General features: G+C 36.9%; 2 protein-coding genes across 5 annotated transcripts; one reads left to right on the forward strand and one right to left on the reverse strand.

Annotated features, from left to right (window-relative positions):
- Positions 1–213: 213 nt before the first annotated feature.
- lipia (lipase, member Ia) lies at positions 214–12,898 on the reverse strand. The gene is made up of 11 exons (XM_039677857.2): positions 12,749–12,898; positions 11,114–11,177; positions 8,536–8,906; positions 6,369–6,477; positions 5,932–6,033; positions 5,649–5,738; positions 3,533–3,700; positions 3,357–3,446; positions 1,980–2,088; positions 1,713–1,886; positions 214–518 (listed from the first exon to the last, which is right to left on the reverse strand). The coding sequence occupies exons 1-11, from the start codon at positions 12,770–12,772 to the stop codon at positions 434–436; spliced, it is 1,386 nt and encodes a 461-aa protein (XP_039533791.2). The 5' UTR covers positions 12,773–12,898; the 3' UTR covers positions 214–433.
- Positions 9,483–25,204, forward strand: rbm11 (RNA binding motif protein 11). 4 transcript variants are annotated; one of them, XM_089123959.1, is made up of 7 exons: positions 9,483–9,575; positions 14,273–14,371; positions 23,376–23,523; positions 23,610–23,673; positions 24,193–24,292; positions 24,771–24,929; positions 25,043–25,204. In XM_089123959.1, the coding sequence occupies exons 1-7, from the start codon at positions 9,564–9,566 to the stop codon at positions 25,154–25,156; spliced, it is 696 nt and encodes a 231-aa protein (XP_088980085.1). In that variant the 5' UTR covers positions 9,483–9,563; the 3' UTR covers positions 25,157–25,204. The 4 variants fall into 4 exon arrangements, with proteins under 4 accessions (XP_088980085.1, XP_039533795.2, XP_088980086.1 ...); XM_039677861.2 differs by having other exon boundaries at positions 9,486–9,575; positions 23,376–23,532; XM_089123960.1 differs by lacking the exons at positions 9,483–9,575; positions 14,273–14,371 and adding an exon at positions 14,923–15,080 and having other exon boundaries at positions 23,376–23,532.
- The last annotated feature ends 889 nt before the right edge of the window (positions 25,205–26,093 follow it).

Consider the following 26,093-nt stretch of genomic DNA (forward strand, 5'->3'; position numbering starts at 1 on the left):
GTAACGTATTAACTTTGCTATTATATTTAATATTTTAATATTTTTATTTTGTATATGCAGTGATCAGAAAGTCAAGTGGAGCATATGATGTGAAAAGGGGTCCTGCAAGAAAAAGAATAGGAACCACAGCACTAGATTCTCCGTTAAAACACAGTCAACTAAAGTAATACCATATATATTGTGACTGATATAAAGAGGCAAAGACAAGAAAAACATATTTAAAAAAATATTTATTTACATTGCATACAAACAAACAAACAAACAAACAAGCGTAGCCGTACCTTCATGAAGAAAACAACAATAATCAGTAAAATATAATTGTGAAGAGACAAACCGTTGACAACTTCAGATCACTTTAGTTGAAGACTACAAATGACAGCTATGCCGAGGAACTGACCGCAAGAGGCAGGGGTCACAGTCTTGAGGGTCGGGATCAAAAGTTTGAGTCTTCACAAGGAATCGGTCTGAATGTCACATCTTTATTTTTCTCCAGCAGAAGATCATAGCGACACAGAGGCCTGTTGAAAAGCAAAGCAACAATTTAATGTGACATTTCATTGATTGATACCATTAGACTATCCTTTGCTTTGTGGCTATAGAATAGTCTTTGTTTCTATTCTGTTTCAGATGTGTATTGACACGCATGAATTCATGTGAAGAAAATGCTCTGTTTTGAGAGTACTGCTGATTTCATTCACAGTACTAGTTTTTATGTTTTTGAAAGAACTCTCTTATGCTCATCAAATTTGATAAGAAATACAGAAAAACACTTATATTGTGAAATATTGTATGATTTTCTATTTCTTGTGATGCAAAGCTGAATATTCAGCATAAATACTCATTACTTAAATTCAGTGTCACATGGTCCTTAAGAAATCATTCGAATATGCTGATTTATTAGCAATGTTGGAAACTGTTGTGCTGCTTAATATTTTTTATAACCTGTGATACCTCCATGATTCTTTCATGAATAAAAACTGAAAAAAGAAGAACATCATTTATTTAAAACAAAATAAATATTTTGTAAAAATATACACTATCGTTAAAAAAATAATAATATTTTTATTCAGCAAGGGTGTGTTAAATTGAAGATTTATTAATAGAAAATATTTCTATTTTGAATAAATGCTGTTTTGTTTTTTTATTATATATATATTTGAATCCTGAAAAAAAGTATCACCGGTTCCAAAAAAATATTAAACAGCACAACAATTTCCAACATTGATAATAACTGGGTATCAAATCATCATATTAGAGTTATTTCTGAAGGATCATGTGAAACTGAAGACTGGAGTAATGATGCTGAAAATTCAGCTTTTATATATATATATATATTTTAAAGTATATTCAAATAGAAAATCATTATTTTAAATTGTAATAATCACTCTTTTTTTCTTTATTTTTGATCAGATGAAGATGTATAATGAAATCTACTAACTGGAAGGGCTTCCAAATTTTAGAGAATGGTGTACTGGGTTTTCTAAAAAAAAAAAAAATCAGTTTTTGATGTTTGTTTCAAGTTTGATGAAATAAGGCCTCTTTAATCCAACGAGAGTGTGGTGGTGGGGGGGGGGGGGGGGTGGGGGATAGGAGTTTTTCCAGTTAACCAAACTTTGTCGTCTGGCCAGCAATGTGAGAAAAGCAATAAATTCAGCAAATTAACGGGGTAAAAAACTCGACTTTGCTGAGTGTACAAAGGTTTGAGAACCCACCTGAGGTTGTTCTGCAGAGGAGTCAGGCGTATGTACAGCAGCCGCAGTTTCTTACGTGGCCGGAGTCCCTTCGCCGGACAGAACCTCAGTGTGATCTCTTTAACAGGCTGGATGTCTCTGTCAAACTGAGCGAGAAGGCTGGTCTGCACATACTTCTCAAACATTATGGATTTACTGAGAAAAAAGGATGAGAAATATTAGCATTAGCCCAAATAATGCATCTGGAACTACTCTTTAATAAAGTCAGATAGGAGAAATTAGACTTACTGGTTGAGTTCAACTTGTGTCTCTTCCTTTCCGTTGTGTAATTTAATTGTTAAATATCCCCAATGCAATTTCTGGTTCCACGTGACAATTTCAACCTTGTAACCGAACTCTGATGGAGTCAAAGATTAAAAAAATGAGAGTCTGTTTTTGCAAAACTAGAAACAGCATTTTGATAATACTTTTAAAAATACTACACTACCAGTCAAAGGTTACGAATAATAATTAGCATTTTTTTTTGCAGCGGCTGGGCCAATCAGACACAATCATTATATGCAATGAATAATTCAGCAACCCCCCCTAGTATCGCAGCTTAGACTACCTAAACAGGTTGGTTCTGTTCAGACTTTCGGATTCAGTCAACTTTCACTTTCCACTTTACCCATGTATGCATGATGGTGTGTGTTTAGACTAGTTATGTGTTCATGATTGAGTTAAATACAACTTTTGTGCTCATTCATTCGATTTTTGATTCTGGTCCGCTTTAGCGATGTGATTAAAACTACATGCTAAGAAAGATATATTTTTCAATATATATTCAATATATTGAGAAACAATAATTGATTGTATCATTAATTCAGCAACATCAAGTTAATTCTATTAACGGACACAAATATTTATAATTAATTTTTCAGATTTCCCCTTTAATTATGTTTTTTAAGAAATCTCTCTTATACTAAGGCTGCATTTCTTTAATCAAAATACAGTAAAACACTAATTTTGTTAATATAATTATAATTTTTAAAGAACTGATTACAAGATCCTTTATGCTGATTTGTTTTTGAATAAAGTTCAAAATAACTATTATAAATATATATTTTGTAACATTATAAATGTCTGTCACTTTTGCTCAGATTAATGCATCCTTGCTGAATAAAAGTATTAATTACCAAAACCAAAACCTGTGAATGGTAGTTTATCACTGTTTCCACAAAAATATTAAGCTATACAACTGTTTTGATTGATAATAATAATAATAATTCGAAATGTCCCTTGAGCAGCAAATCAGCATATTAGAATGATTTCTGAAGGATCATGTGACTGACAAATAAGCTTTGCATCACAGGAATAATATATTAAAATGGAAAAACAGTTAATTAAAATTGTAATGTCATTTTAAAAATATAATATAATAATTTTTGATCAAATAAATGCAGTTTTGGTGAGCATAAGAAGAGACTTCTTAACATATTTTTTTTTTAATTATTCCACATTTTTGACTGGTAGTGTATTGCCATGTTAACAACAGGTGATATTATTAACATCGACCCTATAAAATATACTATATTGTACTTATAAAAATGTCATAATGCACAAAATTAATCTTATTAAAAATGAACAAATCTGGTCCCAATTGACAGTAGTAACTGAAATGCTCACTGCAGAATGGAGGAGCTGCATTGGTTTGGAAATACGTCCTTGTTTGTCCAAGCCGGACCAGTGTCTCCTTCCAGTGTACAACATCATAACCTAAGCAATGTAATGAAATGATGAATGTCTCAGAATGGGCAATTAAACAAATGAAACTCAGAGTTTACTCAGTGTTTGGAGTTTACCAAAAACAGGACATCCATCTGGCTTAAACTTCCCACAATCCATGCACTTCCCGTCTAGGAAGTCTGTGTAGGATTCACAGGGGTAGGCAGTGATGGGACAGGAGCCGTTCACAGAACTCATGTAGAGAAACACCGACCTCTGATGGTCACACTTGAAATACTCTGATCCTGAGGAACATTACCCCACACACACACACAGCATAAAGTTTATAGTTTACACTTGATCAAAACAATCACTTTAGTTTATTTTGATATTGATGATGGTAGGGGACAAAAGGGAAAGGGAGTAGGTTTATGGGAGCATTGCTTGAATGTGTGTGTTTATGAATGTCAATCTAAATGTTTTGCATTTACTTTATCTATGAATTTCTATTATGATCTTGTTTTTTTCGTAAAGAAGGGACCCCCTCGAAAATGAGATGGTTCATCTCAAGGGGCTATCCTTGAATAAATTAATACAAATAAACAAATAAATTGTAGTTCAATATACTGTCATTAAAATATGTTAAAAAATACAGAAACAAAATTATTTAAGTCAGTTATTAAAAAACTGTTGCTTAAATTACATTGAACAAAACTGAAAATCATTAACAAGAGCTTTGTCTCAAATCAGAATCGAACAAAATGAACATCTATATTTTACCAAATAAATCTACAAGATTTTCAAAAACAAGAATCCTGAGAAAGAAAAAAAAAATCAACATTGGTAATAATAATGAATGTTTTCTGAGTATCAAATCAGCATGTTAGAGTGATTTCTGTAGGATCATGTGACACTGAAGACTGGAGTAATGATGCTGAAAACTCAGCTTTGATCACAGGAATAAATTACATTTTAAAATATATTCACCAATATTATGTTTTTGTGTGTGTGTGTATTTTTGTAAATGCAGCTTTGGTGAGCATAATATACTTCTTTTAAAAACATACTACCGGTCAAAAGTTTTAGATCGGTAAGTTTTTTTTTAAATGTTTTTAAAAGAAGTCTCTTCTGCTCACCAAGGCTGCAATTATTTGATAAAAAATACACAAAAAAAAAACTGTAATATTGTGAAATATTATTACAATTTAAAACAGTGGTTTTCTATGTGAATATATAGTGAAGTGTAATTTATTCCTGTGATCAAAGCTGAATTTACAGCATCATTACTCCAGTCTTCAGTGTCACATGATCCTACAGAAATTATTATAATATGATGCTCAAGAAACATTTATGATTATTATCCATGTTGAAAACATGAATTGATCTGAAATTGAAAGCTTTTCTAACATTAATCACTACCATTCAAAAGTTTGGGGTCAGTAACTAAGAATTTATTTTTTATTTTTGGGGGAAAGAAATTAGAAAATAGTTTTATTCATCAAGGATGAGTTCAATTGATCAAAAGTTACAGTGAAGAGATTTATAAAGTTAGAAAAGGTTATATTTTAAATAAATGCTGTTCTTTTGAACTTTATTCATCATAGAATTTTTTGGGGGAAAATGGTACACGACTGTTTTCAACATTGAAAATAATAATTAGGTTTTTTGAGCATAAAATCAGCATATTAGAATGATTTCTGAAGGATCATGTGACACTGAAAACCGATCAGCAACAGTAATGATGTTGAAAATTCAGCTTTCAAATTACATTTTAAAATATATTAAAATAGAAAACAGTCATTTTAAATTGTCATAATATTTCACAATATTACCGTTTGTCATTTTTTTATTTCATCAAATAAAGCAGCCTTGGTGAGCAGAAGAGACTTCATTTAAAAACATATGACCGGTAGTGTGTGTATATATATATATATATATATATATATATATATGAAGAGTTCAGATGCAAAAGCCTCTAAATGCCATTTGAAATTTTCTTCTTTATTGATGATTTTTATCAAACTTGTATATTTAAGTTCAGTAATTTCACTTAAATAACAATTAATAGGTAATTATCATTGCCATTTAAGTGAAATTACTGAACTTAAATATACAAGTTTGATAAAAATCATCATTAAAGAAGAAAATTTCAAATGGCATTTAGAGGCTTTTGCATCTGAACTCTTCATATATATATATATATATATATATATATATATATACACATGACAATTTTCTTTTTCGGTTACTGACCTGAAAAGATGGTTTTGGGGCATCCTGGCTGGTCTGCTCCACCGTTTGCATAGTAGTCGATGTGACCCAGGAGATTGCGATAACCCAGTGCTACAAGACAATGGCAGCAATGAATCAACCAGACCTACATTTTCTGTTTATATATCATGCATTGTGACATTTGCAAAGGCAAACACCAAATATATACAATGCAAGACTGCTGCGAGTGGTTGCTAGGGTGTCGCTTCCTGAACCGAATCAAGAACCCCACGTCGAGATAAATCTCAATGATTTCAAAACACACCATCCATGTCTGTGTGTAGAGCTTCCACAAGCTGGGCATCGGAGGGGTCTAGACGGTTACTGGGAGGCTGACCATTAAACTCTGGCCCTGCTGGATCCAGCGCTGATTAAAGCAGATGAAAATATCATAAAGCTGATGAAAATATCATAACACCGAAAATGATAATAGCTTAAAGCAGGCGTTCTCAACTCTGGCCACACTTTGAAAATCTACCAGAAACAGAAAACCATCCGGACACACTTATTCTAATCTCACATATACTATTTAGGACGGAGACTTACTACTACTACTAATACTACTACTAGGCAGAGTAGTGAGTCTGAAGACCTAGGTTAGCTTGTCCAGGGGTGTTTGATTAGGGTCGGAGCAAAACTATTGAGGGCCAGAGTTGAGAATCCCTTGATTAAAGGTTTAGTAGGATAATGGGTGAATCTTACCTGTTATCCTGCCAATTTTCCCACCAAATTCGGCCCCAGTGAAACCTGAAATGTGGGCTCCTAGACTGACACCAATCATGTGAATGGAGCTCAGGTTGGCCCCGTTGATCTGTAATGTCAACCGTGCAAACACACTGGTTAGGCAGCAATCATTACATGGGAAATTGAGAGGCCACACAGCATAAGCAATTAAAATATTTATAAATAAGTTTTATTTTGGTAGCTTTTATTTAAAAATATATACATTTTAACATTAAGATTTAATAAAAAAAAAAGCCTGGTATACGTTCATTTGCTGAAAACAAAGAGTGGAATAAATGTTCTTTCTTTGCACTTTCATATCTTTATGCTACACGATTATTCTGATAAATGAGTTAGGTCAAAAAGTAATCAGATTACATTACGAACTACAATTTTAATCTTGTAATTTGTATTCAGTAATGGATTACGGTTTGTAAGTGACCTACCCAGCACTGCATATAAACATGGCTATTGTGTCAACATAAGGATTGCATTAATATAAACTGAGCAAGTTAACGATTAACACAGGATTATTAAATGCCTGTGTGCTTCACGTGTGCATACAAACCTGCCAATGCACAAGACTCCATGGGTTCATATGGTTTTTTATTTTCACCCTTTCCACAATCCCCTTCGTAAACTCGAACTTATTTGTGAATATAACACCCACATCTCAAGATCAACAACCAAAGTCCCACTACATTTTTCCCACTCAATACAAAGAAAAGATCTGCTGGGTCTAGAACCAACGCTCAAACTAAAAATCTACTAAATAATTTTGATTTCATGCTGGGGTATCCATGAAGATTTATGTTTTATTATTTGAATGAATTAGAAATTTGAATATTGAAATTTTTTGTAGAGTGAAAAACTATCCAAAACTATCAGTGATTATTGTTTATAAAGTTATAAATATGGATATTTTTCTCACAAAGTAGGATCACTTCGGTTCAGAAGGCCTGTATTAATGGAGTCGTATGGATTACTTTAATGATGAGCGTTTTTGGGCTTACAATTCACTCCCATTATGAAGCTTGGAAGAGCCAGAATATATTTTATATAACTCTGATTGTGTTTGACTCACCCTCAAGCCATCCAAGGTGTAAATGACTTTCTTCTTTCAGTCAATTATGGGATCATTTTTGGGTGAACTAACCCTTCACTTTTAAAAAAACTTTTGCTGATAATTTACTCGCCCCCATGTCATCCAAAATGTCCATGTCTTTCTTTCGTCAGTCGAAAAGAAATTAAGGTTTTTGATGAAAACATTCCAGGATTTTCTCCATATAATGGACTTCAATGGGGTCCAAACGGTTCAAGGTCCAAATGAGAGTTTCAGTGCAGCTTCAAAGGGCTTTAGACGACACCAGACGATGAATAAGAGTCTTATCAAGCGAAACGATCGCTCATTTCAAAAATAAAATAAAAATTGTAAGTTTTATAAGCACAAATGCTCGCCTTGCTCTGTTCTGTGATGCGCGTTTGTGACTCTCCTGTTCGATCTCGTTCATCAAAATGAACGAATCTTTTTTCAAGTCATGACTCGAAGGGTCCTTGATAAGACCCTTATTCATCGCCTGGTGTCGTTTAAAGCCCTTTGAAGCTGCACTGAAACTCTCATTTGGACCTTGAACCGTTTGGACCCCATTGAAGTCCATTATATGGAGAAAATCCTGGAATGTTTTCATGAGAAACCTTAATTTCTTTTCGACTGAAGAAAGAAAGACGTGGACATCTTGGATGACATGGGGGCGAGTAAATTATCAGCAAAAGTTTTTTAAAAGTGAACTACTCCTTTCAATTCTAGTAAACCCACCCAGAATTTGGCTGCATATGAAATAACATATTTACCAACTATATAGTGGCAAAGAGTCAGAATTCACACACAGTACTCATAAAAGAGCATGTAAAAAGTTCCCGGATGACCTACTACTTTCACTGAGATTGTGAAGTGCGCATCCAGAGGACATTTTACTATCCCATGAGGCCACAGGAGAGTATTGACGCAACTGATGCTGGTTGGTCACATGACAAATGACATACAACACGCACATTTTTTAGTGGTTGTGAAGTAATTACTTATTCAACAGAAGTATGCACAGCCTGTGATTAAATGTATCTGAAAAATTATGTATTATGTATTTACCTCCATCTTCCGGATGAGCGCGGTAAGATTTTCAGCCACCTTGCGTGTGTTTTTCACGACTTTCCAGTAGTTCAAATTGGTTGCACCATGGTTCCAATCCACCAAAATAGTGTTCATGTCCCGGCGGTGGAGAAGGAACTCCACAAACTGGTAGATCCACACTGGGGGTGAGCCGGTGGGCCGGTACCCGTGGATGAGGAAGGTGGTGGGAGAGCTGAGGTTGAAGTGAGGGTTGCTGAAGGGCTCTTGGTGGGAGAGCAGATGACCGCAGGAGACGTTGGCCCGTGTGTAAAGCAGCAATCTGACGTTCAAAGACGTCCCCGAAATGGAGTGTTTTAAGTCAAGGTCGATCATCTTCTCACATTCTTGAGCTTTAGGGAGAAAGTAAATAATGTTCAGAGGCTGGCTTCTTAGCCAAAGCAAGTCCTTGTTTAAAAAAACAACTTAGTCGCATCTTGTGTGAAAGAAATAAGACTAATAGATGCATTCGATTAAATTATTATTCAAAATATGTCAGAGGAGGCCAAGATCCACTGCTGACTTTTTGAACTACATTTGAACAGAACACTTCATCTTTTTTGGACACATTTTTTTTTAAAAGGGTACAGTACATATCATGCTTTTAAATCATTCATTTTTACTTAAATCATACATTTGTGGTCTATATAAAAAATAACTGCAATGCTTGGGTCTGAATTTCTCATTATTATAGCTCTCCACAGGCCCCGTTTCTGATGTGCGTCTGTGAGCGACCCGTTTCAAACGCGGCCCCTTTAAATAAAAAGGAGTCGCGTCACACCCCGCCCGCTCTCCAGGTCGATGAGTTCACGGTTGGTTCAACTCCCCGCGTTCGGCCATTATTGTAGTTTGATTAGAGATATATGATTACTAGCTTCAAAGAACATTTTTATTCACACGTTAATAAATTTTGTCAACAACAGAAGACTTGTCCATCAAGCCTTACATATTCCAGCCAGAGCGAGCGAGTTGATAAAGACGACGACGAACCTGCAGAACAACGTCTTCATATGGATGCAGTGGTATGTAAGTTAACTATGTTGTGTTATTAGTGAAAGTCGACTATTTCCCTTGTTAAAACAAGCACACTGACAAGATAAATGACTGCGGTCTGATCTTACCACTAAAAATTTGTAATGATAATATAAAAACGTACGTTTAGAGGGCGTCAGAAAACACAGCAGCTAGCTAAATGATAGAAGGAATTTACCCCTCATTCAGACAAAGTCGATTGGCAAACCCTTCTGTATACTGGCGGAGGTTGTTGAAGTGGGAATCCTTGAAGTGCTTCAGGTCACTAACGTACATCCAACAACCGAACATTTTGACTTGCCCTCTCGTAACTTCTGTCGGACTACAAAATCGGAGCGAGAAATAATAATGGCGGATTGCTCAATTGTTGGACCGGTAGTCCATGTCCTTATTTGGCAGTTCCGCTGCAAATACGATGACGTTGTAGTTCAAAAAAACGTCATAGAAAACAGAAAAATCTGAGCAGGTTGAAAAATATGACCAAAACAGAATATTAAGATATAAATGCAGCACCTGAAGAGAATAATTTAATCTTTTCTGTACTTATAAACACTCAAAATATAAAACAAATTGCATTTAAGGGCTAAAAAAGTGGATTTTGCATGATATGTGCCCTAAATCATTACTATTTTAGTAAATCAATTATTTTGCTGGCACTGTCATTCATTAATTCAAAAATACACAAAATATTTGTATTTCTGATCATCATCTTTCTAATAAAATTTGAAAAACTTTCTTGTGCTAATATTCAGCCAACTCAATGCTAGCCTAACTTGCTTATCCCTAGAAATGGCCCTGCTCACAACCATCATGTCATACCATGAATAGTTCGCACACCTTTCAAGCAAAAACTGTTGGAAATACATTGGTGTATGCGTTCAAGAACTTGCGAGGGCCACTCGATATCAAATTACCACTTGAATCTGATACCGTCAATGTTATGCAGTCCTATTTTTATAAGGGAGACAACCGAAAGGAATACAATGTAGTATTCAAATAGCATTCTTTTTACATTTACACTTAAAAGCAGACGAAAATGAGTGGGAAAATGCCCTGCAGTTTTGGTAAAGCATTAATTATTACAATTTTCATGTCATTTAAGGCATCCTTTGTTATGTGACAAAACATCTTATCTTAAATGCGTGTCGTTTTAGAGAAAAATGGTAGTGGTTTGTACAGTAACTGCAAAAAGCCCTAGCAAAAGTCATTTTTCTCAGTTCTGCACTCTGCGTAGTAGTTACTGCCTTTTTGCTTTGTAGGGCAGATATTGTGTGCACATATAATTTGGTATTTACAGGAAGAGTGGGAATAATGTTACAGTACATCTGTGGAGCCCACACATTTAACATTTCAAGAGAACTTATAAAGTAACACCCATCATAATGAGCCAACATTCACTGTGAGTAATATAGAAACTGTATTTTGTTTCTCACAGCTGACTGTCTCATGGTGTTTTAGGCCAAGATGGTTAACCACACTGAAGTGTGAGCATTCAGAACAAAGCGGTTAGAGTTTGTCTCAACATTACCTCTGAAAGTGTCAAACAACATCAGCGTCACATATACGAGCCCCCAAACGAACGTCCTGTAGAACTGCAAAAGAGACAAAAATGTGACACAAACCTCAGGATGAAGTGTTGCAATCTAAAGGCATATTTCACACAGTTCATCTACTTTAAAGTGGCGGAAGTGCTGCAAACTTCTTTTGCTTTCTTATTACGCGCTACAAGCCATATAAAACTATTTACCTTTTTTTTTATGGAAAGGAAGCCATGCATCACACATTTTCCACATGATGAACCCGCAAGTTAATAACCCCAACACACACACACACACTCACATTCAGTTTCAATGAAACTCATTATTGTGCAATATTGTTTTAGTATCATTGGTATACTAGTTTTTGTTCATTATATTTTATATTTCAGTTTTTTTTATACAGGTTTTGTAATTATGTTTTTCCACCATTTGTATTAGGTAATTAACAAATAAATATGTCTAAATAGTTTTTTTTAGGTTCTTGTTAATTCCGTTTTTTTATTTTTATTTTAGTACTTCCGCTTAAACTAATGAAAATGAGAAATGTAGCCTTGACAACTAGCTAAAATATAATATTTCATTTTAGTATATATATATATATATATATATATATATATTTATTTTAGGGCTATCAAACGATTAATTGCATTCAAAATAAAAGTTATATATATATTACTTTTATTTTGAATGCAATTAATCGTTTGACAGCCCTAATATATATATATATATATATATATATATAAATAATATAATAAATAAATAATAATAATAAATATAATATATATATATATAAATAATATATTATAAATATATATAATATATATAAATTATAAATAAACAGTATATACATGAAAAATATTTCTTAAATATATACAAGCATGTGTATACTATGCGGCAATATGTAAAAAAAAAAATCTAGTTCTTAGAGTTTTTGTGTCAGTACTACATTAATCTACTATATATAATATTGAATATGCTTGAAGTATAATACTGCAAATATATTTGTGGGTCCTGATAATGCCAAATTATGTTACCAGTAAAAAGTGGCCTATGTTATCTAGTCAGTACAAGCATGTTTGTCTAAAATAATTCTGTATTTTCAGCTTTAGAATCATGAATATAAAAATAAATTAACATTTTAAAATTCAGGAAGGAAATGTAAGGAACGGGTTTAGGTGCTTAAGGAATACAAAATATACAAAACATCATTAGCTCAGCATTACAACCATAGAAATCAATGAAAAACCCCACCATTGACCATCAAACTGAAACAAACAGTCTGTGTGTTTTGAAGTCATTGTGAGTTTTTGCACATTGGAGAGACTATACCTAAAGCTAAAAAGAAGACAAACTGGTTTTAACCTGCTGTCATCATGGGGAGAGTATAGGAATCTGCTTCCCAAACAAGCAGAACAAAACACATATACATATACATTATCTGTGTTCCCAGTTAAAACTAATTTTACATTAAAACCACTAATGTAAACAGACACACAAACGTATAGTACTAGCCATGTACTCATATGATCACCACTGGACATCAACATAGTCTATTCAAACAAACAGCAGGTATTACTACTATTAGCAATAAGGAAGATTTTACATGAAATGAGGAGACATCTTACCATGTTGGAGGAGTTTCCAGACATTTGTGTCTGACAACGTCAGGGTTGCTGACACTTCATTTGAAGACACCAGGAAATAGTAAGGTGACACACTGGCTGAGCTACTCCTCCTTGACTTTAACTGCTCCACCCACCCTTCCTACAAACATCCACCTACAGGTGGCACATTCCTGAAAACTGATCCTGACCTGTTGAGCAGAAACTGTCTATGGAAGAAACGCAAGAAGCTTGAAAAAAGAAAACTGAGTTAAACATGTGTTTCGAGGCGCAGATGGACTGCATGTGCATCCACATATTATTTTTTTACATTGTTTGACCAACAGAACTTTGGAAAAATATCAAAATAAATATATAAATCATTCATTGTTCATAAAGTGTGTATATAATTAATTTATTATATAATACAATACATTGCCTACCATTTATTGTAATCCGATTAATTAATTTAAATTCATTTTAAAACAACAACTATATATATATATAAATCAAGCATCAAATAATCAATCAAATAATTATATATATGAAGAGTTCAGATGCAAAAGCCTCTAAATGCCATTTGAAATTTTCTTCTAGAATGATCATTTTTATCAAGCTTGTATATTTAAGTTCAGTGATTTCACTTAAATGGCGATGATAATTACCTATTAATTGTTATTTAAGTGAAATTACTGAACTTAAATATACAAGCTTGATAAAAATCATCATTAAAGAAGAAAATTTCGAATGGCATTTAGAGGCTTTTGCATCTGAACTCTTCATATATATATATGTATATAAACACACACACATGCATGCATGTATATTTATGAAAAAAAAAATTATATACAAAATATAAATCTATATAGAGTATATACATGAAAATGTTTCTTAAATATGTACAAGCATGTGTGTGTATTTATATAAAATAATTATACACAGTGCACCCACATATATTATGTAAACAAAAACTTTTATTTTGGATGCGATTAATCACGATTAATAATTTATATATTAAATATATATGAAATGATCAGGTTTATTGAGGTCAGGTCAGGTCCCTAAAGGGAAAATTTACCCAAAAAAAAAAAAAAAAAAATCATCATTTACTCACCCTCAAGTCGCTCCAAACCCGAATAAATGTCTTCTGCTGAACACGAAGATACTTTTCAGTAGTATTTTTTCTTCTTCTCCATACTATGGAAGTCAATGGGAGCATCAACTTGTCTGGTTACCCATATTCTCAGGTGACTTAATTAGAGTGCCATTTGAAAAGTGTGCTTGTGCTATCTTTACCATGCCACTTTCAAAAAAGATGTTTTGTTATCATCTGCAATGACACATAATAACCACTGATTATTTATATATAGTTCAGTATAGCCGAGATAAGGGCGATATTGACATCTAGTGGCTCACTGTGGTACTGCGGTGTCGCAATTCAGTTAGTATCACGACAAACCAAACACCATCATATAAAATGAGTGCATGACTGCCTAACATCAACCGAAAAAAAAAATCTAACATTTCAAATTCTTAAAATCGCTTTAGATAATGTTTGACAGGGTCAGAGATCTCGACAAGACGATCCTCGTGGGAAACATCCACAGCTGTGTGACGGAGGAGATTCTGTTCGAGTTGTTTCTGCAGGTGAGCTCATCCAGGCCATCATCCTTCACCTGTTCACCTATTCACAGTCTTGCGAAGATTATTTATTTATATTCAATGCTAAAATGATTCTTGTCTTCTAGTCAAATCGGTTATTGCATCCCATATTTCTTGGGGACGTTTGCTAATGTTTAGAGCAGAGGCTTCAGTCTTTTAGATGGGACTGTGTCTGTGTGTGTATATGTGTATGTATATATATATATATATATATATATATATACATTTGTTTTTTTTTGTTTTACTGGTTGTAATTCAAGAATGATTCGGAATATATTGATCTCGTTTTAAAGAAGACTTTTGGCAAATTTGTAGAAGTGAAATAAATTAAGAAAGTGAAACAGAAAAAAAGTTATAGAAGTTTGAGTTTATGGAAAAGTTTATGTAAAAAAAAAAATCATATTTATATAAAATATATATGTTCAAAACCTGGGCTACTCTAAAACTGCAGAAAAATCAAAGCCAAAAATCTGAACAAGTTGTGTTTCAAATTTTAGGTTGAAATCTCAAAGAAATGATCTTTCAGTGAGATTTTGTTTGGGCGCAGTACCGAACGCTTCCACTAGGGCACAACCAAGCCTCTTCGACGCGTCATCAATCCGGAAGTCGGCCATTTTGGAGGCACAGAACATAAACAATGCCATTGAAAATACCTTTCGAGTTCTATAGACTGCCAAAAGTTAAAGAGAAGAGTGTAAGTTAGCTTGAAACGGATTTCATGTGCTTTTCTGGGCTGACAATCTGAACGTAGAATATGTTTGGATAATAAATAGAAGGAAGAATTGCAGTACGGGCTAGAGAAGCTAGCTCGTTTGGACCTTTACCACATAACTTATTAACTTTAGTTTATAAGTCCTTCTCGGTATGATTTCGTCCTTTTTTTTAGTGTAACAATGTGTTCAGTGGTACATAAACAGTGCAGTCCATGCTGTTGTTTACATCCATAGATTGCCACTGTTGCCCCCTTGGACAATAACGACGACAATCAGTTCTTTTCTGTAGATTTATTTGCTCCGGTTGTTTTCTCTTTTGTTTCTGTGACAGATTTTTGAGCTCAATTTTTACATGAACAACAACATGCGTGAACTGCGCTTTTTTTACACTTCTTCTCTCTCTTTTTCGAACCGGTCTTCTCAACCCACAGCGCCCCCAACAGTATACATATTTTCTGAGGCTTTCTACATTTATACTGTTAACATTATATTAGTACAGATTATGTACAATAAACAAAAAAAAAACAAATTTAACAATTATTTGAGGTCATTACACCCTCCCCCACTAAAAAAAAATAAAATGTTACAAAACATTTTTAATTTACTATCTCCGGGCAAATATTGAAAATGTAAGTTCCAATAACAGTGTAATGTACATGCTTTCTCACAGCTTAACAACATATTTTACTTCCAAACTACTTTGACATAATTGCAATTATCTAAACTTTTAGATCTGATGCATGTTGAAAAGGTGTCTTGTCTTTAGGTTCGCTGGTGGGCCCCCCAGAACGTCCTGTAATGACAAGTGGACACAACCACATACACCTCCACAATGTATTTAACACATTTTAAATGTCAATTCAGCAATGCATTAATTTCTTAATGTTTTCTCAGTCTACCCAATATTCCTTAGACTGCACAACCTATTACTCTACTGTAGCCTATTGCATTTTTTTGTTTACGACTGTAGACTTACAATACCCATAACTGTTTATAACTCACTTAACAAAAATATTTTACCTTGAACATAACTATTTCAACTCTCACTAGTATTACTTAATATGAAGGATACAGATTAGCTCACTAGTCTAAGTGTGGGCTCACCCAGGGTGTCATATGTGTATAGATTCCTAGGCCGCCTGGTTCTGGCAGAAGTTCTCTTCATAAGTTCTAATGTCACGTCACAATCTTCATGCCTCATAGGTTCTGATGCCTCATCACTATCCTCATGCTCGGCTTCTCCAATGAATCCTTCCTCCAACTCCTGCTCCCCTTGAAGATCTCCCAGCACTTCTTCATCGGATTTCTCTGAGTCAGGTAGGTTTACGGATTCGTCACCAATTTCTTCGATGTCAAGTTCCTTTTCAGGTTTCCTGTTTCTCTCCTCTCTTCCAGGGTGAAATTCTGCCGCACATGGATCTAATTCTGTTCTTGTTCTCCGTATTGGAATCCACAAGTCAACCTCCTCGTCACTGGAACTGTCAGTGTTTCCATGGTGAGTATTTTGTGGTGATTGTCCTTCCTGTTTTGACCTGTTCCTCTGACATCCTTTTCTTTCCAAACGAACATCGGCTGTTCTCGGCTCATCCACCAGATACGGACAAGGTAATAGAAGGTTCCGGTGCAACACTCTATCCTTTCCTGTCGCATCCAACGGTCCAACAACGTACACCGGTCCATCTCCTCCTCTCCTTTCCTTCACCACATACGTTTGTTTTTCCCAGAACGCTCGCAGTTTTCCTGGGCCTCCTCTTTCTGACAGGTTCCTCACCAACACATGATCACCGGGCTCCAAGACAGAACTCCATGCCTTCCGATTGTAATTTCTCTGCCCCTTTGCAGCAGCCTTCTTCATGTTCTTCTTTGCGATATCATATGCTTCTTGCATAGACCTTTTCCACTTTTCAGCATAGTCGGCATGAGACTGGGTGTCCTTTACTTGCTTTGTGGGGAACACAAGATCAATTGGAAGAACTGGCTCTCGTCCAAAAAGAAGAAAGAATGGGGAAAATCCTGTTGACTCATGCACCGTGGAATTATAGGCGTGGACAACTTTATTAAGGTGTTCTGCCCAATTCGACTTCTTCGTCTCCTCTAAGGTCCTCAGCATCCCCAACAGTGTCCTATTGAACCTCTCTGCTGGGTTAGCTTGGGGATGGTAGGGGGTTGTACGTGAATGCCTAATCCCACAATAACTCTGTAGCTTTTGGAACAGGCTGTTCTCAAACTCCCTCCCCTGATCATGATGGATCTTTGCGGGGAAACCATAACGCATGATGAAGTCTTCAAAGATCTTCCGGGCTGCTGTCTTTCCAGACTTGTTTCTGGTGGCGTATGCCTGAGCAAACTTCGAAAAATGGTCTATGACCACCAGAATGTACTCTGCTCCCCCTCTACTCTTCTCCAGGTGCAGGTAATCAATCGAGATCATCTCAAATGGAGCTGTTGTCTCAATGCTCTTGATTGGGGTTCTGGTAATCCGGTTTGGTTTCTTTTGTCTTAGACATCGACACACTCTTGTGACATAATGCTCTATCTCCTCTCTCATTCTTGGCCAGAAGAAACGTGCACGAGCTGCTGCCACCATACGTTCAGCACCCAGGTGGGCCATGTCTTCATGCAGGTACTTGTATATCATACTTTTCAAGTTTTCTGGGACAACTAACTGAGTTCTGGTCATTATCTTCCTTTGCAGGATACCTTCCTCATTAATCTGCAGGCGATGCCATTCTCGCAAGAGTCGTCTCACAGGTTCTGGTTCCATCAATTTGTCTTTGTGTTTGAGATAAATTTGTTTCTGTTTCAGATCCAGTACTCGGCTGATGACTGGATCACTCAGCTGAGCACTCCTGATATCCTGAGATGTTAGCCGCTGACTGTCCACTGATCCACCCTTCAGCTCTTCCGGTAAGACATCTATGTTGCAGGTGATTGCAGATATCCAGTCCACTTCTCCACGTCGTTGTGCTTTCAGAACTTCCCCGATTGATCCCAGAACTTCCGGCTCACACTCCTGAGTACATTCTCTGACTGTGACTTCAATGGGCACTGGTCTCCGTGATAAGAAGTCTGCATCTCGATTTGCCGTCCCTGGTCTGTACTTCAGAGTGAAACGGTAGTCTGCCAGCTCAGAAACCCACCGTTGCCCCGCTGCGTTAAGCTTTGCCGTTTTCATGACATATGTCAACGGGTTGTTATCACTGTAGACAACGAAATGCGGTGCATGAAACAGGTAATCCCGGAAACGCTCTGTGATCGCCCATTTGAGTCCCAGGAACTCCAACTTCCCAGAATGCAGCTTGTAGTTCTTTTCGGCCGGGCTCAAAGTCCGAGATCCATAACCAACTACGCGGAGTTTACCTTCCTGTCGTTGATACAATACAGCTCCTAGCCCTTCTTCTGACGCATCGACATGAAGGACAAATGGCTTTTCAAAGTCTGGATATGCCATAATGGGTGGGCTTGACAACTCTGTAATCAGCTTCTCCAGCGCTTCCTGATGTCTCCCTGTCCACTCTACTGGCTGTGATGGAGGTGCTTGCGAGGAGTTCCCTCTTTTTCCGGGGCCTTTCCTTTTGCACGTGTTGGGCTTTGTCAATAGTTCATATAAAGGCTTGGCTATTCTGGCAAAATCAGCGATGTATGATCTATAATAACCAAGGAAACCCATGAGCTTCCTCACCTCACGGACAGTGCTAGGTGTTTCCCACTTTAGTGCTTGCACAGCCTCTTTTTCTTTGGGGTTCATGCTGTACCCATGTTCAGAGATGATGCGGCCCACATAGCAGACTTCCCGCTTAAAAAGGTCACACTTCTTTGGCCTTAGCTTGATCCCACACTGCTGCTGTCGCTGTAGCACTTTCTTCAAGTCCTCTAGGTGCTGGCCGAAATCCTTGCTGAAGACTAACACATCATCAAGATAGGGAACACAGATATCATCCCTTAACTCTCCTAGACACTCTTCCATGTATCTCTGAAAGGTGGCGGGTGCATTTGTGAGGCCAAAAGGTATCCGCACCCACTCATAGAGCCCCCAGGGTGTTATGAATGCCGTGTATGCCCTACTGTCTTTGCTCATGAAGCCCTGATGATAGGCTTTACCCTGATCCAGGACAGTGAACCAGGAGTTCCCCCCTAAATTTTCCAGTATCTCTTGGATTCGTGGGATGGGATGTCGGTCAGGGTGTGTCTTCTCGTTGAGCAGCCTGTAGTCCACACATAGGCGCAAGCTCCCATCCTTCTTTCTCACACACACAACTGGCGAGGAATAGGAGGATGTCGACTTTTGAATCCACCCCTGACTCAGCAGATTCTGTATGTGGGTCTTCACCTCTTGATATAGGGGTCGTGGTATTGCATTGTACGTCTTTTGTACAGGGATTTTGTCTTTCAAACAAATGTCCATTCTGAGGTCCGGAATACATCCAGTGTCCCAGTCATCCTTAGCAAACGCTCCACTATTCTCTCTCAACAGCTGTCTCACACGTTCCTGTTGTTCTCCAGGTAAGTGACTGAGGTCCACTGGCGGGTCCCATCCTTCACTCTCCTGAACTGTAGGTTGGGTCTCTGGCGGTACGTCATTGTCACCTTGTGATAGCTGAGATTGGAATTCAGACGGAGATGGCAACTTCACTTCCGGTTGATGGATGGCATCCACTGCATGCAGCCACCCCAGGACAGTCCGTGCTGTAAGTGTCACCTCTTCTCCTGTGGTATTTTCCACTATCACTGTAATGTTATCATCCTCGTTCAGAGGCATCTGAATAAGCTGTTTGTTTACCTTTATGCCTGCAGGCCAGGGTGCTTCCGAATTGGGCTCCAGCATTACGTGTGTTCCAAGGGTAACCGTCTTATTGAGCTTGCCACAACTGACGTTCACTCTCGCGCATCTTGGAAGAATAATGGATTTTCGTCCAAGTCTTGCAATATGACACCCGCTGCTGTTTTTGCGTTTCTTCAGGAGTGACAGAACGGCTTTTGCTTTCCTAGGGCTCACTTCCAGGGATGAACTCAGTGTGTTTACAAGGGAACTCAAAGGAATCTGCTGTGCTGCATTAGCTTGGACCAGTTCCTCAATCACATTAAAGCCGATTATGGGTTTCTCCAATTCACTAGATGCAATGAGAATTGGTGCCATCAGGTGTGTGCCCCTTCCTTCAGTCTCAGTGTTTCCAGACAGACAAAACTCCACTTCCATCCAGCCTTCATATGGGATGCTTGTCCCATTCGCTGCTGTCAGGTTGAGTTCTCCCTCCTCCAGCAGCTCTCTCACTGGTCTCACCTCTGCGTCAGGAAGGTGTCTTTTCTTCCACTCCGAGCCCACAATTGAAACCTGTGACCCCGTGTCCCAAAGCACTGATGTTATGACACCTCCGAGAGAACATTGCACCAAGCATCTGCGTCCCACCAAACTGGCCGTTTTCTCCTGTTTGTTCGACCACGGTCCTTCAGATAAGCAACCTCTTGGTAAGTTTTCAATAATGTGTGATGTAATCTCAATCTTGCTTGACGTTACATTGTTCACAGTTCGTTTTCGACAACCCGCTGCCCAGTGCTCACTGCTGCCACACTTGTAACAGTGTTCACACCTTCCCTCTGGGTTAGACTGTTCACATTGGTTACAGCGCCTGGTGGTTGGTCGAACAGGTGGAAATTGGTTGCGAGGGAATCTCTGGTTACTGTTTCTAGTCATCTGAGGTCGTGATGTTTGAGCAAGGCTCGCTACTTGAGACGTCAGGTTCTGAATTGCCTCACAGATCACTTTGTCTCGAGCATCCAGCTTTTCCATCAGGTTGTTAGGCTTTGGAGCTTTCTCTTTTTTCATCCTGACATCTTGTTCAGCATGTGCCTGTTCCTCTTCCATAACTGTGGCCACTTTGGCTATTTTTGGTCGAGTGGTTGAGAACTTGGTTTTTCTTTCTAGCTCAAGACTATACGACATGTTCATTTTCTCCAACAGCACTTCATCTTCCACCCGTGGGTTTTCCAGGTAGGGTTTTAGATCTGTTCGTACGCTGTCATCATGAAGGCCAGTCAGAACTGTCTGCAAAAACTGATTCTGGATTAGTTCGTGATTATATCTTAATCCTGCCTTTACATTTTCAGATGCTGATAAAACCCTCTGCCTGAGATCCATGGCTCGAACTAAGAACTGGATCGGCGTTTCTTTGGGTTCTTGAACTGCACGTGTGAGTGAGTGATACAATTCAGTTGCATCCTTTTCAATAAAATGTGCTCTGAGAATTTGTTTGAGAGCAGGCAATGTTAAGTCTGTCCTACTCTCCAGGTAACTTCTCAAACTGACACCTGGGATGATGGCTTGAATGACTGCCTCAACAATTTCTCCCTCATCATAACCCTTTTTGCAGGCCCTGTGAATCTGTCTGTCCAGGCTGGTGAAGTTTAATTTGTCCCTCTGGCCGGGTTCACCTATTTGCCCAATTATTTTGAGTTCTTTTTTATACACTGGATGCACTAGCGTGACATTTTCTCCTGAAACTGATGAATTTTGCAGTTTTCTGTCTGTTCTGGCATACAGTGATTGTGTTGCAGTGTTTTCCACAGGTTTTTCTGATGCAATTCCACTAACGCCCACAGAGTGGCGCTCCAGGTCAACTTTTCGCTGCACCTCGTTGGTTGCTTCAACCCCTACACTGGATGAGCTCTCGGTTTCCTCTTCGTCAACACTTCTCAAACTTTCAATCTTTTCCTTTGTCTCTAACAACATAGACAGTCCTTCATCTTCGAGTGAAACAACATCATCTCCCTCTAAATGCTGCAGAATGCGTCTTCTCAGCGCGCGAGGCGTGTGTGTCTCATCCTCCCCCACATTTAGCATTAACATTTCACACAAACTTCTCAGTTGCGAAGCAGATAACTCGAGTAATTTACTCTCTATTTCATCCAGCGTAGCTTCCCACACAGGCAACATTATGACCACTCACTGAACAGATTAACTTAACTCACGTTTGCAGATTGCAGTTATTTATCCGCCGTTTCAAAGTCCACTTTCTCCGTGAATCGCGGCTCGTTCTCAGCTCGCGCTGCACTCGCGGCTCGTTTCATCACTTGCTGCTTTCTTCTTCCCGAAATCCGTCACAACCGAGCAGAAACACCAATTTTATGTTGCCCCCTTGGACAATAACGACGACAATCAGTTCTTTTCTGTAGATTTATTTGCTCCGGTTGTTTTCTCTTTTGTTTCTGTGACAGATTTTTGAGCTCAATTTTTACATGAACAACAACATGCGTGAACTGCGCTTTTTTTACACTTCTTCTCTCTCTTTTTCGAACCGGTCTTCTCAACCCACAGCGCCCCCAACAGTATACATATTTTCTGAGGCTTTCTACATTTATACTGTTAACATTATATTAGTACAGATTATGTACAATAAACAAAAAAAAAACAAATTTAACAATTATTTGAGGTCATTACACCACCATAATGGCCGCGCATCCGGGTTACCGCCGAGAATGACGTCGGTGAAAACCCTCTTGTGTTTTGAGTGATATGAACCATTATTAACACAATTTTCATACAATTTATGAATTAGAGATCCTATTCAGAAGTAGTATGGGAAGTTTGGCAGATTTTGATATGAATTCAGCGTCTAAGAAACGCATACAAGAACACGCATGTGCATTATAGCTTCCTGGCACATCACAAATGGTGAATTTATTATTTTTTTCTTTATATTTAAAACATTTTCACACCTTTTTTACTCTAAAATAATTGAATGGATGCAATCTTTTGAACTCTTGGCATGAAAACAAACTGAGATTTCTTCCCTTCTTTCATGATTTTCATGTTCGTCGCTATTTCAAAATAAAGGTCTGAACACGTCTTAGTGAAAAAGAAAATATTCTTGTTGCAAATTGATAAATTATGGGTCCTCTGTAATTTATTTCAGTCACCAAATATGGAAACTAGAGATTGTAAGCTTTCAAATGATATTTAGTTGTACTGAATATTACTTAAGGTCTTTTCTAAGATATTATTGTTTTAAAAATATAATGGCAAGGCCGTTATATTGTGGGACAGTGACCGTTAAATACAGTGACTGTATACACTGTGGGACAGTGACCGTTAAATGGTCATTTATTGTGGTTATGTGATTATTATTATTATTAATAATATTCAAATAATAATGTATTTTGATTGTTGGTCATGTTTTTTTTTTATTTTAAGGAAAAAAAAATGTTTTGTGGTGTAAAATTAAAAAAATTGCCTTTATACACTTTTTTTTTTCCTTCTTCATATATGATTCACTTACCAGGCTGGGCCGGTAAACGAGGTGCATATATTCCGAGATGGACAGCAGGCTCCTTATGGATGTGTTTATTATAAGCATGCTGAAGCTGTCCCGTATGCAGTAGAACTTCTCAATGGAATCTGGCTCTATGGGCAGCCAATCAAGTTACAATGTAAAATTGGTGGGTAACTAAAATCAGTGTTGAGTTGACGTCAGACATGTTACCTTAACAGAATGCTTGTGCTTGGTTATTTTTAGGTGGCCATTATCACAGAAATCACATGCTTGCATACCACATGGAGAATGGACTGATAGCAAACAGGTGTGTCAGATTACAAAGAAAGGTACAGTTTATGCACTTTTGTCAGTGTTTTTGTTTATGGCAGAGTTACGGGTATTAAAAAAGGGCTGCATTTTTGTGGGTTGCTAATCACTGAACCACAGAGGTATTTCAGGCAACGAGGTATACTGTTCAAAAGTGGAGTCAGTAAGATTTTGTTTAGAAAGGAATGAATATTTTTACTCCGCAATGATGACACATTAAATTGATTTAAAAAAAGTGTCAAATAGATGCTGTTCTTTTCAACTCATTAAAGAATCCTCCTCAAAAATATTAAGCAGCATTTCCTGAAAAAGAAATCGTTTATATAATATTGTAATAAAAGTAGATAATTTACTGTATTTCTGATCAAATAAATGCAGAGCATAAGAGACTTCTTTTAAAAACATTGAAAAATCATTTGAACAGTATAGTGTTTTAGCATGTTGAAATGTTATGTGTTGTTTCAATTGTACTCGACACAATACTCTGTTATTTCCCTTCAACGTTTTTTCCATACAGTGCTGATGCTGTGCACCAGGACAATATGGTTTTGAATTTAAATGGCAGTCCAGCAGGTGTGGAGAACCGATCTAATGAAGCATGTGGCTGGAGTGACATGGTAACATACACAAAGAGAAAAATATAATCATCGTGTTTCTTCCTTAAAGGTCGGGGAGGCAATTTTCGGAGGGGTTAGCAATAGCAAGCTAGCTTTGAAAGCATAAGATCCCACCCTCCCGAGTCGAAGTGCTCCCAATCACTTGCTGTGGTATTCATACAATATATTAGTTATACACTTTACACACTTGGAAAAGGGCAACGTTTTATTTTGTGTCACCATTCTTGGTCGCATTACTCTACTCGTGTAACTGTGGAGGTGTTTGGTCGCTTGTTAAGTGAACTGGGCTAGTTAAGTGCGACCAAAGTGTCTTGCGCGCCAGAGTGATTGAGAGACGAGAGAGGTGTGCATCAACTCGTCTTAGTTAAGGGAATAACATAGTTTAATATGGAGTATCCCTTTAAATCTACAAATAGAGCTTACAAGAGTACACTTCAGAAGAAAATCAGAAAATAAAGTTTGTATTCTTTGTGTGTAGGTATACAGCAGCAGGCCTTTGGATGCGTGTCCTCCAGTTGTGTGGTACTGTCCACCCCTCCAGCAGTGGGGGAACTCTGGGTACCCCCTTTGGACGTCACGTCTGGATGAGGATCTGTTGCTCTATAGGTCAGCCAGCACCAGAGAAGGCTGTGCAAATGTAAGTCTAGAGGGTAAATACAGGGGGAAAATGCTATAAAATGCGACCCTAACGGCAAAAACGAGTTTAAATTTTATTTAAATGTAAAATCCAGATAAACGTTTCATTTTCAGAGACAACAATACAATGGACGCTGTACAGGCATCCTGACTCCTCTTGCACAAAAAAGTACACCATATATTCCAGTGAGTGCTTTTGGTGGCACTGATTCAGACTGTAAGCTGTAAATCATTATTATCTGAGTGTGAATGCTCTAATAAAGCCATTTAAATGCACCTTGCTGTATCTTGGCGCATTGAAACGCAAATCTGATGATCTGAAATGTTTGTTTTTGTGACTTGCTGGTAAACTTCATCTCATGTTGACCTCCGGTAGGACTCTGCATCATAAGCAGTTGCAAAGTCAAATGAGGAAAAGTAATAGCATAATGATTGATTGGTCAATTAGTATTTTTACAATGACATATTTAGTGGCGGGGATAAAATATTAACTTGTCGTAAGATGATGTATATTATATTGGATGATAATTTATGGCCATTTCTAAGGGCAACTTTAATCGTTCTGTTATTACCTTGAAAAGTCTGTTGTGGGTTAGACAGTGAAAGCCTCTCCTTCTCTTCAATTGAACTGGTTTGATAAGATGCATTGACTATTAACTTTAGACTTTAGACTTGAGGAGATTTTTATTCACCAAGTACAAGAAAACAATGAATTTCAGTTGTTCTGGTGTTAGCATAAAGAAGAAACAACAAACACCTTGAGATGTGTGTAAATAATTCATACTTCTAATCTGCAATTATGCAGTACATTGATTATAAATATTGAAATGCTGCGAAAAGGTTTCCATTTCCAATAAATGCAGTTCTTTTGAACTTTCAATTAATCAAAGAATCCTGAAAGAAAATTTCATGTTTTATAAAATTAATAATTTAAATGTGTTATGATGCTGAAAATAAATTGCATTTTAAAATACACTCAAGTAGAAAGTGGTTATTTTAAATTGTATTTATAATTCACAATATTACAATCCTACTGTATTGTTTTTAAACAAATTTGTATCAGAAACATTAAAACAAATACAAAATTATATTTTACAATAAAATAATTAATTATTAATATGAATCAAATATATGTATATATATATATATATATATATATATATAT

The sequence above is a fragment of the Pimephales promelas genome, chromosome 19 (genome assembly GCF_988280905.1).
Source record: "Pimephales promelas chromosome 19, fPimPro1.hap1.1, whole genome shotgun sequence".
Classification (NCBI taxonomy): domain Eukaryota; kingdom Metazoa; phylum Chordata; class Actinopteri; order Cypriniformes; family Leuciscidae; genus Pimephales; species Pimephales promelas.